Source organism: Salvia splendens, chromosome 4 (assembly GCF_004379255.2).
Source record: "Salvia splendens isolate huo1 chromosome 4, SspV2, whole genome shotgun sequence".
Classification (NCBI taxonomy): domain Eukaryota; kingdom Viridiplantae; phylum Streptophyta; class Magnoliopsida; order Lamiales; family Lamiaceae; genus Salvia; species Salvia splendens.
This window is the reverse complement of record NC_056035.1, coordinates 11,040,977-11,054,237: the sequence shown is the minus strand read 5'-3', so window position 1 is coordinate 11,054,237 and position 13,261 is coordinate 11,040,977. Positions and strand designations below refer to the sequence as shown.

Below are 13,261 nucleotides of genomic sequence, written 5' to 3'. Positions count from 1 at the left end.
TAAATATATAAAATAGTAATAAAAATACATTGCAAACGAAATATCTCTATTTTATATTAAACGCGATAATTGACTTCTACAAGTATTCATGTTTTGAAGCTAACTTAAAGTTATTTCATTGGAAATAGCTATGAATATATCTTTTAGTCGTTGTTCGTGTTCAACATTAGTGCTAGAAGAACAGATGAAAGCGCCAAATCTTTATAAAAGAAATGTATCCATTAATCTAAATGAAAAGTAATTAAAATCAATGATCAAAAGTAATCATTATATTTATTAAAACTAGATAAAAATTTTATTAGTTACTACTCCTACTAGTTTAAAATAAAAGTAAAATATAATAAAACAAGATTAAAAGATAATCATTAAACTACTAAAAAATAAAACTAAAAAGTAATAAATCATGATTAAAAGATGATCAATAAACTAGAAACCGAGAATTCTTATTTATAAATAAAGTTTAAACACTTATATAAGATAAAATTGTTAAAAAGAAAAGTATTGATTGTATTTTTTTAATTAATAAAAAGCTCAAACCTAAGCCAAATACATAAAAAGAAGAAGGGAAAAGCTGCGCTGCTGATGTCATCGTAAAAGCTGCCTTTATAATTATTTGTGGTAAATGAAGGAGATGTTTTATGTTGCAGGAGTTTGTAGTGTATTGTAAGATAAAGTGAAGAAGCGCGGTTTAAACGCTTTAATTTCTGATGTCGCTGAGGATAAAAACAGTTGTAGACAAGTTGTGCAGGAGTTGAAGGAGGCTCTAGATGCAGATATACAAGATAGGATCATGAAGGAGAGGGAGATGCAGAGTTACATCGAGGAACGTGAGCGTGAGGTTGCCGAGCGCGAAGCTGCTTGGAAAGCGGAACTCTCACGCCGTGAGGTACCTGATTCAATCGTCTTGTTTGTGAAATGGGGATGACTAGTTGTTGGTTTTCTTTGCGCTGCTTGAGGTCTGAGGATGAATGGTGGGGCGGAGTTCCGGATGCCGTGGGGTCGGGGGCTGTTGGGAGGAGTCTTCCGGCTGTTCTCCGGGGATGGTGGTGGGGTCGGCCGACCCCGCGCGACCTCACCTGCATCCGCCGTTGGAGAGGGGTTTCAGGCGTTGCTGAGCTGGTGGTGGCGTTGTCGACGATGAAGCTGGTGGCGGTGCTGGGCGGCGGAGGAAGAGGGCTGGCGGAGGAAGGGAGGAAGCAGCTGCGTAAAACAACGTCGTTTTAGGTGTTAGAAATGACGTCGTTTTACGATTTTCCGATGCCGGACACGTCAATATTCAGGCATGCCATATAGGATTTTGAGTTGCCGGAAAACACATGGTCGGGTCTAGTTGGGAAATACCAGACTAAATGCAAAGTTCGTGACTTTATACGCCAATTTTAAAGCTCGTGGAAAAAACCGGAATTCGGGCAAAGTTTGTGACTTTTAAGGCAATTATCCCTAACTTAAAATGTTAAATACATGAGTTAAGAACGTGTGATTATTTTTAGATCGAGTTTCGACCGTTACACTCCAAAAATTAAGAATCAAAATATCATAAGTTGGACAAAATAATACTCCATATTTATTAAAAACTGCTGCAGAAGCTACATAGAAAAATGGTCATGTTAGCCTATTAGGAGTATTGTAATTGTAATTTACATAGAAAAATTTAATTGAGAAAAAAAAACAATACAAAGAGAATTGATCATGCATATTATATAAATGTACTATGAGACAAAAATGTGTTGTTATAAAAAAAATCAGAATTGAACAAATCGAGACATAATTTATTAAGACCATCCACAATAGGCGCCCAGCGACCGCCCAGCCGAGCGCCGGCGCTGGGCGGTTCGCTGGGCGGTCTATTGCAGCCGCCCAGCGGCTGAATGGAGAGAGAAACCGCGCAGCGCTGGGCGGTTATGTGGCGCTGGGCGGTCGGCTGGGCGGTCCGTTCGGCGCTATTGCAGCGCCCGGATCGCCCAGCGCACCGCCTAGCGCGAAAATTAATTTTTTTTCCGAAACACTATATATACGTGCTTTGCTCGTCATTTTCATTCGCACCACTTTTTAAAATTTTAATAGTATTATTAAACTTTTCCCGTATATGTCTCGTAAATTAAATTTCGCATATTGTGTGATTGTTAATTATTTCATTTTGTATATATTTGTTAATAGTGATGTGGATAGTATTATTAATGTTTCCCGTATATGTCTCGTAAATTAAATTCCGTATATTGTGTGATTGTTAATTATGTCATTTTATATAATTGTTATTAGTGATGTGGCTATTGATGTGGCTGGGCTATTTATGATGTGGCTAGGCTATGGCTGGGCTATTTATGATGTGGCAGGAGGATTTTTAGTGCTGATGATGTGGCAGTGGCTAGGCTATGGCTGGACTATTGCTGTGCTATTCCTATTGTGGATGGCCTAATGGAGAATCATAATTGAAGAAGAAGAAATACAGGTTAGACAATAAATAGTAGTAAGAGATAATTCTTTTGGAAATAGAGTTAGATGCTGGCGACGCAAAGTTTTACAAATCCTATAAACCTTAACTAAAAGAAATAAAAATATTTATATAGAGGGGTCAAAAATATATGCTCCAAAATATAAATTTAATAAAAATACTGCTTAAAATCAAAATTATGAAAATTTAAAATCAAAATTATCTACCCAAACAATATTAATTGTTATATATTCAATTTTAGCTTGTCGCATATTACTATAGTGAATTGAGCTAAAAATTCTAATATTCTATTAAAAAATTACAAAAATATTAATAATATATCTTTATAATAAACATACAAATAGAAAAGAAGAGAGAGAACTTGACTACTAATGAAATAACAGTCTTTAAAATGTAATTAAATGCTAGGGACTTAATTCAACAAATCTCATTACACAGTCACATTCCTTTATTAAAAGCAAGACAAACGTTCATTACCATAAGGGTAAAATAGTACTTGAGTAAAGCATATATTTAATTATAAATATAAATATAATGTAATTACTATTCTAACCCTATTATTGCAATGCCATTATGTCTCTAAATCATTTCTCTTATAGTACTCCTATACTACTTTCCATAAATTGGTTAATGAAACCGTTAGATTAGTGAATTGATGTTAAATAAAATGTGGTATGTGGACCATTTTATCAATGAATTATTGGTGAGGTATACCAAATCATCATGTCACTTGGTATGGAAGGACCACCAAATTTTTACTCGAAAAATAGAGATGATGTTATTTCTATTTTAGAATTGTTTCATTTTTAATAAGATACTCAAATAGGAAAACGTTATATTTTTTATGGGATAGATGGAGTATATAAAAGTGACATCAAATTACATTAATTTTTTTAACTCATTTTCTTTTATATTTCTTAAAACTCGTGTCTGAACCAAAGCGTGACAATTATTGAGTAATAGAAGGAGTATAAAAAAATATCATGGACTATTGGGGTCATCCATGAAAGATTAGAGCATCTGTAATGCGCTGGGCCGGGCCGCAAGTCGCGAGTCCCCGCCCGTCCCATGCATTACACGGAGGCGAGTCACGGCCTAGACCGGTCCCGGGGCCGCGTTCCCGGCCTGGCGAGCGTCCCGCGTCCCGGCCTGGGACGGCGTTGCACGGTGACGGGCCGCAAGTCGCGAGTCCCGGCTCAGCGTTACACGCTCTTTGGGCCGGGCCGCAAGTCAAATTTTTTTTAATTCGATGTCTATAAATACAAGCCTTTGTTGTGCATCAATCTTACGTGCATTCCATTTCAATCCTCTATTATACCCTTTGTTTCGGCGTCAATGGATTGGTTCAACAGCGATGAACGTCTAGTAATGTAATGTTAATTTCGAATGAACAATGAATTTTCCCGGTTTCAATTGTTCAACGAATTGCGTTTTCGAGTTAAATAGGTTGGAGTTGTGAATAGTGTCATTTATTAGTTGCGGCCTGATGCGAAGCATATTTCCTATACTTTTCCCCCTAAACTACACACTTTTATGTTAATTATAACTCATCAAGTTGTATTCGTATTGAAGTTCAGGAGGGTTGGAAGCTGGAAGTTCGCCGGGTGAAATTGGCAAATCAAGTAGAGATCAGAAACTTCGCCCGGTCGGGCGATTATGAGCTTCAAAACGCCCGGTCGGGCGAAACGCGTAAAAGCATGAGGAGAGTCCAGAAAGTTCGCCCGGTCGGGCGATTCTTCAAGACACTAAACGCCCGGTCGGGCGTTTCCTGCGAAACCATGCAGCAGACTTTCGCCCGGTCGGGCGATTCCATCTTCTAATATCGCCCGGTCGGGCGTTCGGAATGTCAAGCAGTTTTCAGCAGTTTCAATCGACGGTTGAGTATAAAAAATAAGCGAAAGAGGGAGAGAAGGGAGGAGACATAGAAAAAGACAGAGGGAGAGAAAGGAGGAGAGGAAGAAGAGAAGGAAGGCATTCCGACCATTATTCCAACCATCAATTCCCGAATCCCGACTCTACTCGAAGAGAGCATCACACCTATGGTTTTATTTCTACATTCTACTATGTGTGTAGGCTAGGCTCTCTTCGTTGCTCCAAGTTGTAATCTAGGCTTGTGCATTTGTTTTAACACCTTGAATCGTATGTTCGATACCAACAATGTGTTTGATAATTAAAATGCTACGTTTTTGGCTAATGATGTAGTGTTGTTAAATCTTAACTATCGTCTCTTTAACATAGCTTGGGATTGATCGTTTGTTGGTATGCTATCGATTTAGAACTGTTCAGGGGATAAATTGATAGTGGATTAGGTAAGTAATTATAGTAGACGACGTTTGTTCCCGCGCGTCTGCAGGAATTAAATGTCGTTGAAAGCTGGTTCATGGAACAAGTGTTCAGCTGACTGTGAACTATACGTCGTAGACATGTTCAGTGCACGCGATTAGGTTGATAATTCTAATCCCGTCATAGGGTTCGTTGTAATGGTGTGTAACAACGCAAGCTTAGAGAGCAACTTGGAGTGACTTGTCTTTCTCGTGTTAAAAATCTCATTTTAGTAGCTTAAGTTAGTTAACCATTTCAAAATCAAAACAAAATCTTTATATGCTTTGTGTAGTCATATTAAGTGTAAGCAATCTCGACAACGTCAACATTCCACCTCACTACATTAGTTTGGTGAATGGAGGAAATCTTTTCCACGGACGGGATGAAGAAGATCCGGTGAGCCACCTCAATGCCTTTTATGAGCTGACAAACTCGCATAGACCTCCAAATGTGGAGCATCATCGGATTAAGAGGGCCCTATTTCCGTTCTCGTTGAGGGAGAACGCAAGAGCGTGGTATGACTCACTCCCGGGCTACAACATAGCAACGTTCCAAGAGTTGAAGACGTTGTTCCTCTTGGAATACAACTCTCCAATGAAGATTGAGAAATTGAGAGAGGAAATCACTTCATTCCGCCAGAAGTATGACGAGTCCTTCGCGGAAGCTTGGAAGAGATTCACAGAGTTGATAAGGAAATGTCCAAGTCACGGACTAGCTCCGGGGCATGACCTTTTGAAATTCTACAAGGGACTCAACAGTGAAGGCACGGGATTGGTGACTGCAGGTTCGGATGGGAACCTAGATGATCTAACTCACGATGAGGTGAGGGCTTTGTTTCAAAGGCTGGCCAACAATCAACGGAATTGGCACAATCCAAGGCGAGGGGCTGATAGAGCAGGAGATACATTTGGTGCTACAAAGGATGCGGAAAGAGTGACCGCAATTGAGGCTCAACTGGCGGACATTAGCACTCAAATGTCGTCGATGACAAAGGCAGTTAAATCCCTTCAACTGACTCCTCAACCCAAGCTGTGACGGTGATGAGATGTGGGTTGTGCCAAGGCGGGCATCATACTGATCAGTGCCCAAGTCTTCAAGGACCACCTGTGGAAGATGTGAACTATATTGGCAACAATCGCCAAGGGTTCAATCAGGGTAACCAATACAACAATCAGCAAAATTGGAGGCCTCAACAAACGGGATGGAATCAGGCTGGTCCTAGCAACAACTCGGGAAATCAATGGAGGAACAACACTCAACCACCGGGTTATGAGAAGAAGCCAACCGTCGAGGATCAGTTGGGGCAGATTCTCTCTTTCATGACTAAGAGTCAAAAGGAGAACGAAAATTTCAAGGAAAGGACGGTGGAAAAGTTTGGGCAAATGGATGCGACAATGAGGAATCTTGAGACTCAAATTGGGCAGCTTGCCACGGCATCACACACGAGGATTCCTAACACTATCCCGAGTAATACTGTACCTAATCCGAGAGGTAATGAACAGTGCAAAACAGTGGTCTTGAGAAGTGGTCGTGAGTTGGATTCGACACCATCAATGGACGGCCAAGGTACTTCCGGCATCTCACACGCAGGGGCGGATGAGATGTTAGGCTTGCATTCCTCGCACGCAGGGGCGGACGAGGCATGTAAGGGAAGTCCCGCGTTGGTGCAGGGTGCCCAACATGGTCAAGAACAGGCTGCATCCGGCAGCAAGGAAAATGGTGTAGAATCCGAGTTAAGCGAGAAGTTTTTGGCAGAGAAGAAGGGAAAGCAGAAAGTAGAGATGGGATCAAAGGGACAGCTGATGACAAGTCCGGCATTAGACCCGAAAAGCAAGTTCAACTTCCCTGATCACATTCCTCCTCCACCATATCCACCGAAGAGGAAGAAGAGAGCTCCAAAGGAGAAAAGCTTCGAGTGGATGATGAACGTGATTCGAAAAGTGAATGTGGATGTATCGTTGGTGGACCTCTTCACTAATTTCCCCAAGTTCTCCAAATTTTTCAAGGATATGATGGCAAATAAGGAGAAATTGCAAGATGAGGGGATAGTGGCTTTGAGCATGAATTGCTCACAACTGATTTCGGGAATGATGCCCATGAAGAAAAACCGTCATCATTGACTCATCAAGCACTACTAATCACATAGACTCGCAGATTTCAAACCGAACTTCTTTAACTCTACCAAGCTATTTACACACATCCACAAACATCAACGATTAGGTCCAAGGTCTTATTTCAAGGTTGTAATGGGGCTAGGGACGAGGTAGGATAAGTATGGATAGTGAGCTCAAAGGCTACACATTTGAGTGCCAAAATCTTCCCTCCTACAACATCCTTCCAACGATCGAACAACCAAAATTTTACAACCCAACTCACACTCCCCCAAACTTGAGATCTATTCCAGACGAGATTACACAAACAAACATAGAAGCTCTATCTTTACTTCATCAACTTATTCTTTTTTTTTTGTTCTTGTAAAGACCTCGACTTTTGTGAATTTGGAGGTCGTCTTTTTCTTTTTCTTGTTTTTTTTTCTTCTTAGAACTTCATTCTTTTCACCTTCTATCAAGTCTAGAAATGTCTATTCTTTACAATCCACCACCTCACACTCACAACTCAAAACACAAAGCTCAACTTGTATTTAGCACCCAAATAGTAGCAAGGTCTATTGATGAGGCTAAAATTAGGCTTATTTAAGTAGCTAAGTGTTTGGCTAAGTGTTTACACAAAGAATAGGTAATTAAGCTCAAGGTGGCATCTAGGGGATCATTTGATGGACTAGGCATGTGATCATTTGGCCATAGAGTTCATCCTAGTGCCTTATCCTCCCAAATCGTTAACACAAACGAACGCACGCACTTCACTCGATAAAGCAAATCAATCCAAGATAATTTCCACAAGTCATGCGATTTTCATACTCTTCTCAACTTAAGAAATCGGATGTAATCACAACATGCTCTTTCAAATAAATTCATGCACCCATTCCATTCATCCTAAGCTTCAAAGTTCAAGTAAAATTAAGTAAGATGTCCTAACCAGAAAGCCGAAGATAAAGCATGCACCCGTCAACTACATAGATTCAAAACATCTTTATCACGCAAAACACCCAAAAACATACATCACAAATCATTCATAACCCCCCCAAACTTGAATGCATCAGTGTCCTCAATGCATGCAAAGAAGACAAATAAAGTAAAGGGAAAGGAAACTCCCCCAAACTTGGCATGACGTCCATAGTGCATTCGGGTGGGAGGGTGGGTGTAAAAATCCTTTGCAGGTGTGCTTCCTCCTAAGCTCCAATCCTAACTCCCAGTTGCTCCTACAAAAAGAACAAAAACTACAAAAAGAAACACTCAATTCAAAAAAAACGTTAGAGGAAAGAATTGAGCAAACAAAACCTCCAACAAAAAAAATCAAAAATAAAAACAAAAAAACTTGGGTTGCCTCCCAATCAGCGCCTTTGTTTATAGTCGTTGGCTCGACCTTCTTCATCCTTGGCTACCTCTATCCAGGCTCCAATAGGCGCTTCCCCGCCTTCTCTTGCTTGATCACCACATTCTCTCCATCTACTCGAAACATGACCGTATTTGTCTTGGTCTCTATCACAACATCACCGGTTGCTAAAAATGGCCTACCAAATAGGATAGGCATATCCTTGTCCTCTTCCATCTCTAGGACAATGAAGTCAACCGGGAGTACAAATCTATCAACCTTCACCAAGACATCCTCGATGATACCTTTTGGTTTCACAATTGAATGATCCGCCAATTGTAGGTCAATGTCGATTGGTTCAATCCTCGCTTCTAGACCGATTGACCGTGCGGTTTTCAGAGCCATCAATGATATTCCCGAGCCTTGATCAAGTAGGCACTTTGGGAACTCCTTATCTCCCATCTCACATGGGATCACACAGCTTCCAGGGTCTCTTCTCTTTGCCGGCATCTTTCCCTTCACAAATTGTGAGCAAAATGCGCTCAATATCACCACACCATCGTCTTGTATCTTCTCCTTTTTCGCAATAAGATCCTTAAAAAACTTGGAGAATTTAGGAAAGTGTAGGAACAAATCCACCAGGGACACATCTACATTAACTTTCCTGATAATGTTCATCATCCAATCGAGTCCTTTCTCTTGAATTATTTTCCTACCCTTCTTCTTATTCTCGACTGGGAAAGGTGGTGGCGGGATAAAATCTGGAAAATTAAATGGACACTTCGGGTCCATTGCCGGACTTAGTGGATTCTTCTTGTGGATATCACTCATGGTTGACTCTTCTTTTTCTTGTTGACATTCCCTAGCTTCGGTAGTAGCCCACTCAATCCCCTCGTCCGCCCCTGCGTGCGAGGTTTGTGAGCCAAACAACTTGTCCGCCCCTGCGTGCAAGATGTTCGAGCCATTTTGTGCATCTAGCATGATTGGAGACTCAAATTGGGCAGATTGCTACAACATCTCACACAAGAATTCCTAATGCTATCCCGAGTGATACGGTGCCCAATCCTAAAGGTTTTGAACAATGCAAGGCAGTGTGTGTAACAACGCAAGCTTAGAGAGCAACTTGGAGTGACTTGTCTTCAATGACAAAAGCAGTGAAGTCTCTTCAACTGAATCCTCAACCTCAAGCAGTGACTGTGATGAAGTGTGGACTGTGCCAAGGTGGACACCATACGGATCAATGTCCAAGTATTCAAGGGCCACCAACGGAGGATGTGAACTACATTGGTAACAATCATCAAGGGTTCAACCAAGGCAATCAATACAACAATCAGCAGAATTGGAGGCCTCAACAAGCAACCTGGAATCAAGCTGGTCCTAGCAACACTTCGGGGACTCAATGGAGGAACAACACTCAACATCCGGGTTATGAGAAGAAGCCATCAGTCGAGGATCAATTGGGACAGATTCTCTCGTTTTTGACTAAGAGTCAAAGGGAGAATGAGAATTTCAAAGAGAAGACGGTGGAAAAGTTTGGACAGATGGAAGCTACAATGAGGAACCTCGAGACTCAAATTGGGCAGATTGCTACAGCATCTCACACAAGAATTCCTAATGCTATCCCGAGTGATACGGTGCCCAATCCTAAAGGTTTTGAACAATGCAAGGCAGTTAAGTTAAGAAGTGGAAAGGATCTTGAGTCTCCAATCATGCTAGATGCACAAAATGGCTCGAACATCTTGCACGCAGGGGCGGACAAGTTGTTTGGCTCACAAACCTCGCACGCAGGGGCGGACGAGGGGATTGAGTGGGCTACTACCGAAGCTAGGGAATGTCAACAAGAAAAAGAAGAGTCAACCATGAGTGATATCCACAAGAAGAATCCACTAAGTCCGGCAATGGACCCGAAGTGTCCATTTAATTTTCCAGATTTTATCCCGCCACCACCTTTCCCAGTCGAGAATAAGAAGAAGGGTAGGAAAATAATTCAAGAGAAAGGACTCGATTGGATGATGAACATTATCAGCAAAGTTAATGTAGATGTGTCCCTGGTGGATTTGTTCCTACACTTTCCTAAATTCTCCAAGTTTTTTAAGGATCTTATTGCGAAAAAGGAGAAGATACAAGACGATGGTGTGGTGATATTGAGCGCATTTTGCTCACAATTTGTGAAGGGAAAGATGCCGGCAAAGAGAAGAGACCCTGGAAGCTGTGTGATCCCATGTGAGATGGGAGATAAGGAGTTCCCAAAGTGCCTACTTGATCAAGGCTCGGGAATATCATTGATGGCTCTGAAAACCGCACGGTCAATCGGTCTAGAAGCGAGGATTGAACCAATCGACATTGACCTACAATTGGCGGATCATTCAATTGTGAAACCAAAAGGTATCATCGAGGATGTCTTGGTGAAGGTTGATAGATTTGTACTCCCGGTTGACTTCATTGTCCTAGAGATGGAAGAGGACAAGGATATGCCTATCCTATTTGGTAGGCCATTTTTAGCAACCGGTGATGTTGTGATAGAGACCAAGACAAATACGGTCATGTTTCGAGTAGATGGAGAGAATGTGGTGATCAAGCAAGAGAAGGCGGGGAAGCGCCTATTGGAGCCTGGATAGAGGTAGCCAAGGATGAAGAAGGTCGAGCCAACGACTATAAACAAAGGCGCTGATTGGGAGGCAACCCAAGTTTTTTTGTTTTTATTTTTGATTTCTTTTGTTGGAGGTTTTGTTTGCTCAATTCTTTCCTCTAACGTTTTTTTTGAATTGAGTGTTTCTTTTTGTAGTTTTTGTTCTTTTTGTAGGAGCAACTGGGAGTTAGGATTGGAGCTTAGGAGGAAGCACACCTGCAAAGGATTTTTACACCCACCCTCCCACCCGAATGCACTATGGACGTCATGCCAAGTTTGGGGGAGTTTCCTTTCCCTTTACTTTATTTGTCTTCTTTGCATGCATTGAGGACACTGATGCATTCAAGTTTGGGGGGGTTATGAATGATTTGTGATGTATGTTTTTGGGTGTTTTGCGTGATAAAGATGTTTTGAATCTATGTAGTTGACGGGTGCATGCTTTATCTTCGGCTTTCTGGTTAGGACATCTTACTTAATTTTACTTGAACTTTGAAGCTTAGGATGAATGGAATGGGTGCATGAATTTATTTGAAAGAGCATGTTGTGATTACATCCGATTTCTTAAGTTGAGGAGAGTATGAAAATCGCATGACTTGTGGAAATTATCTTGGATTGATTTGCTTTATCGAGTGAAGTGCGTGCGTTCGTTTGTGTTAACGATTTGGGAGGATAAGGCACTAGGATGAACTCTATGGCCAAATGATCACATGCCTAGTCCATCAAATGATCCCCTAGATGTCACCTTGAGCTTAATTACCTATTCTTTGTGTAAACACTTAGCCAAACACTTAGCTACTTAAATAAGCCTAATTTTAGCCTCATCAATAGACCTTGCTACTATTTGGGTGCTAAATACAAGTTGAGCTTTGTGTTTTGAGTTGTGAGTGTGAGGTGGTGGATTGTAAAGAATAGACATTTCTAGACTTGATAGAAGGTGAAAAGAATGAAGTTCTAAGAAGAAAAAAAAACAAGAAAAAGAAAAAGACGACCTCCAAATTCACAAAAGTCGAGGTCTTTACAAGAACAAAAAAAAAAGAATAAGTTGATGAAGTAAAGATAGAGCTTCTATGTTTGTTTGTGTAATCTCGTCTGGAATAGATCTCAAGTTTGGGGGAGTGTGAGTTGGGTTGTAAAATTTTGGTTGTTCGATCGTTGGAAGGATGTTGTAGGAGGGAAGATTTTGGCACTCAAATGTGTAGCCTTTGAGCTCACTATCCATACTTATCCTACCTCGTCCCTAGCCCCATTACAACCTTGAAATAAGACCTTGGACCTAATCGTTGATGTTTGTGGATGTGTGTAAATAGCTTGGTAGAGTTAAAGAAGTTCGGTTTGAAATCTGCGAGTCTATGTGATTAGTAGTGCTTGATGAGTCAATGATGACGGTTTGAGTTGTTTGATCATATGCTCGGACTTACTTTGAAGTGCATATTGACTTGAAGTTCTAGGGGGATGAGTGATTGTTCTTGAGAGTGGGAAATCTCGATTGGAAATGTCGGGGGTTTAGATCTTGTCACTCACGTCCCTACATGATTCTTGTTGATGAAAATCTCTTTGCGGGTTAGACTTGGTTGAGTTTTTTGTGCTTAAAATGTATCTTGCTCGGGGCGAGCAAGAGCTTAAGTTTGGGGGTATTTGATGCAAAGCATATTTCCTATACTTTTCCCCCTAAACTACACACTTTTATGTTAATTATAACTCATCAAGTTGTATTCGTATTGAAGTTCAGGAGGGTTGGAAGCTGGAAGTTCGCCGGGTGAAATTGGCAAATCAAGTAGAGATCAGAAACTTCGCCCGGTCGGGCGATTATGAGCTTCAAAACGCCCGGTCGGGCGAAACGCGTAAAAGCATGAGGAGAGTCCAGAAAGTTCGCCCGGTCGGGCGATTCTTCAAGACACTAAACGCCCGGTCGGGCGTTTCCTGCGAAACCATGCAGCAGACTTTCGCCCGGTCGGGCGATTCCCTCTTCTAATATCGCCCGGTCGGGCGTTCGGAATGTCAAGCAGTTTTCAGCAGTTTCAATCGACGGTTGAGTATAAAAAATAAGCGAAAGAGGGAGAGAAGGGAGGAGACATAGAAAAAGACAGAGGGAGAGAAAGGAGGAGAGGAAGAAGAGAAGGAAGGCATTCCGACCATTATTCCAACCATCAATTCCCGAATCCCGACTCCACTCGAAGAGAGCATCACACCTATGGTTTTATTTCTACATTCTACTATGTGTGTAGGCTAGGCTCTCTTCGTTGCTCCAAGTTGTAATCTAGGCTTGTGCATTTGTTTTAACACCTTGAATCGTATGTTCGATACCAACAATGTGTTTGATAATTAAAATGCTACGTTTTTGGCTAATGATGTAGTGTTGTTAAATCTTAACTATCGTCTCTTTAACATAGCTTGGGATTGATCGTTTGTTGGTATGCTATCGATTT

General features: G+C 41.2%; 2 protein-coding genes across 2 annotated transcripts; both read left to right on the top strand.

The window, feature by feature from the left end:
* The first annotated feature begins 5,814 nt into the window (after window positions 1-5,814).
* On the top strand, window positions 5,815-6,894 carry LOC121800644. The gene is made up of 2 exons (XM_042200169.1): window positions 5,815-6,340; window positions 6,530-6,894. Exons 1-2 carry the CDS (start codon window positions 5,815-5,817, stop codon window positions 6,892-6,894), a joined length of 891 nt encoding a protein of 296 aa, XP_042056103.1.
* A 2,853-nt stretch (window positions 6,895-9,747) lies between these two features.
* On the top strand, window positions 9,748-10,824 carry LOC121800643. Its single transcript, XM_042200168.1, has one exon. It carries the CDS (start codon window positions 9,748-9,750, stop codon window positions 10,822-10,824), a length of 1,077 nt encoding a protein of 358 aa, XP_042056102.1.
* The last annotated feature ends 2,437 nt before the right edge of the window (window positions 10,825-13,261 follow it).

Coding starts and splice junctions, on each gene's coding strand:
- LOC121800644 (XM_042200169.1), top strand. CDS start 5,815: ATGAGATGTGGGTTGTGCCAAGGCGGGCATCATACTGATCAGTGCCCA. Junction 6,341..6,529: donor ACCATCAATGGACGGCCAAG/GTACTTCCGGCA, acceptor AGTTTTTGGCAG/AGAAGAAGGGAAAGCAGAAA.
- LOC121800643 (XM_042200168.1), top strand. CDS start 9,748: ATGGAAGCTACAATGAGGAACCTCGAGACTCAAATTGGGCAGATTGCT.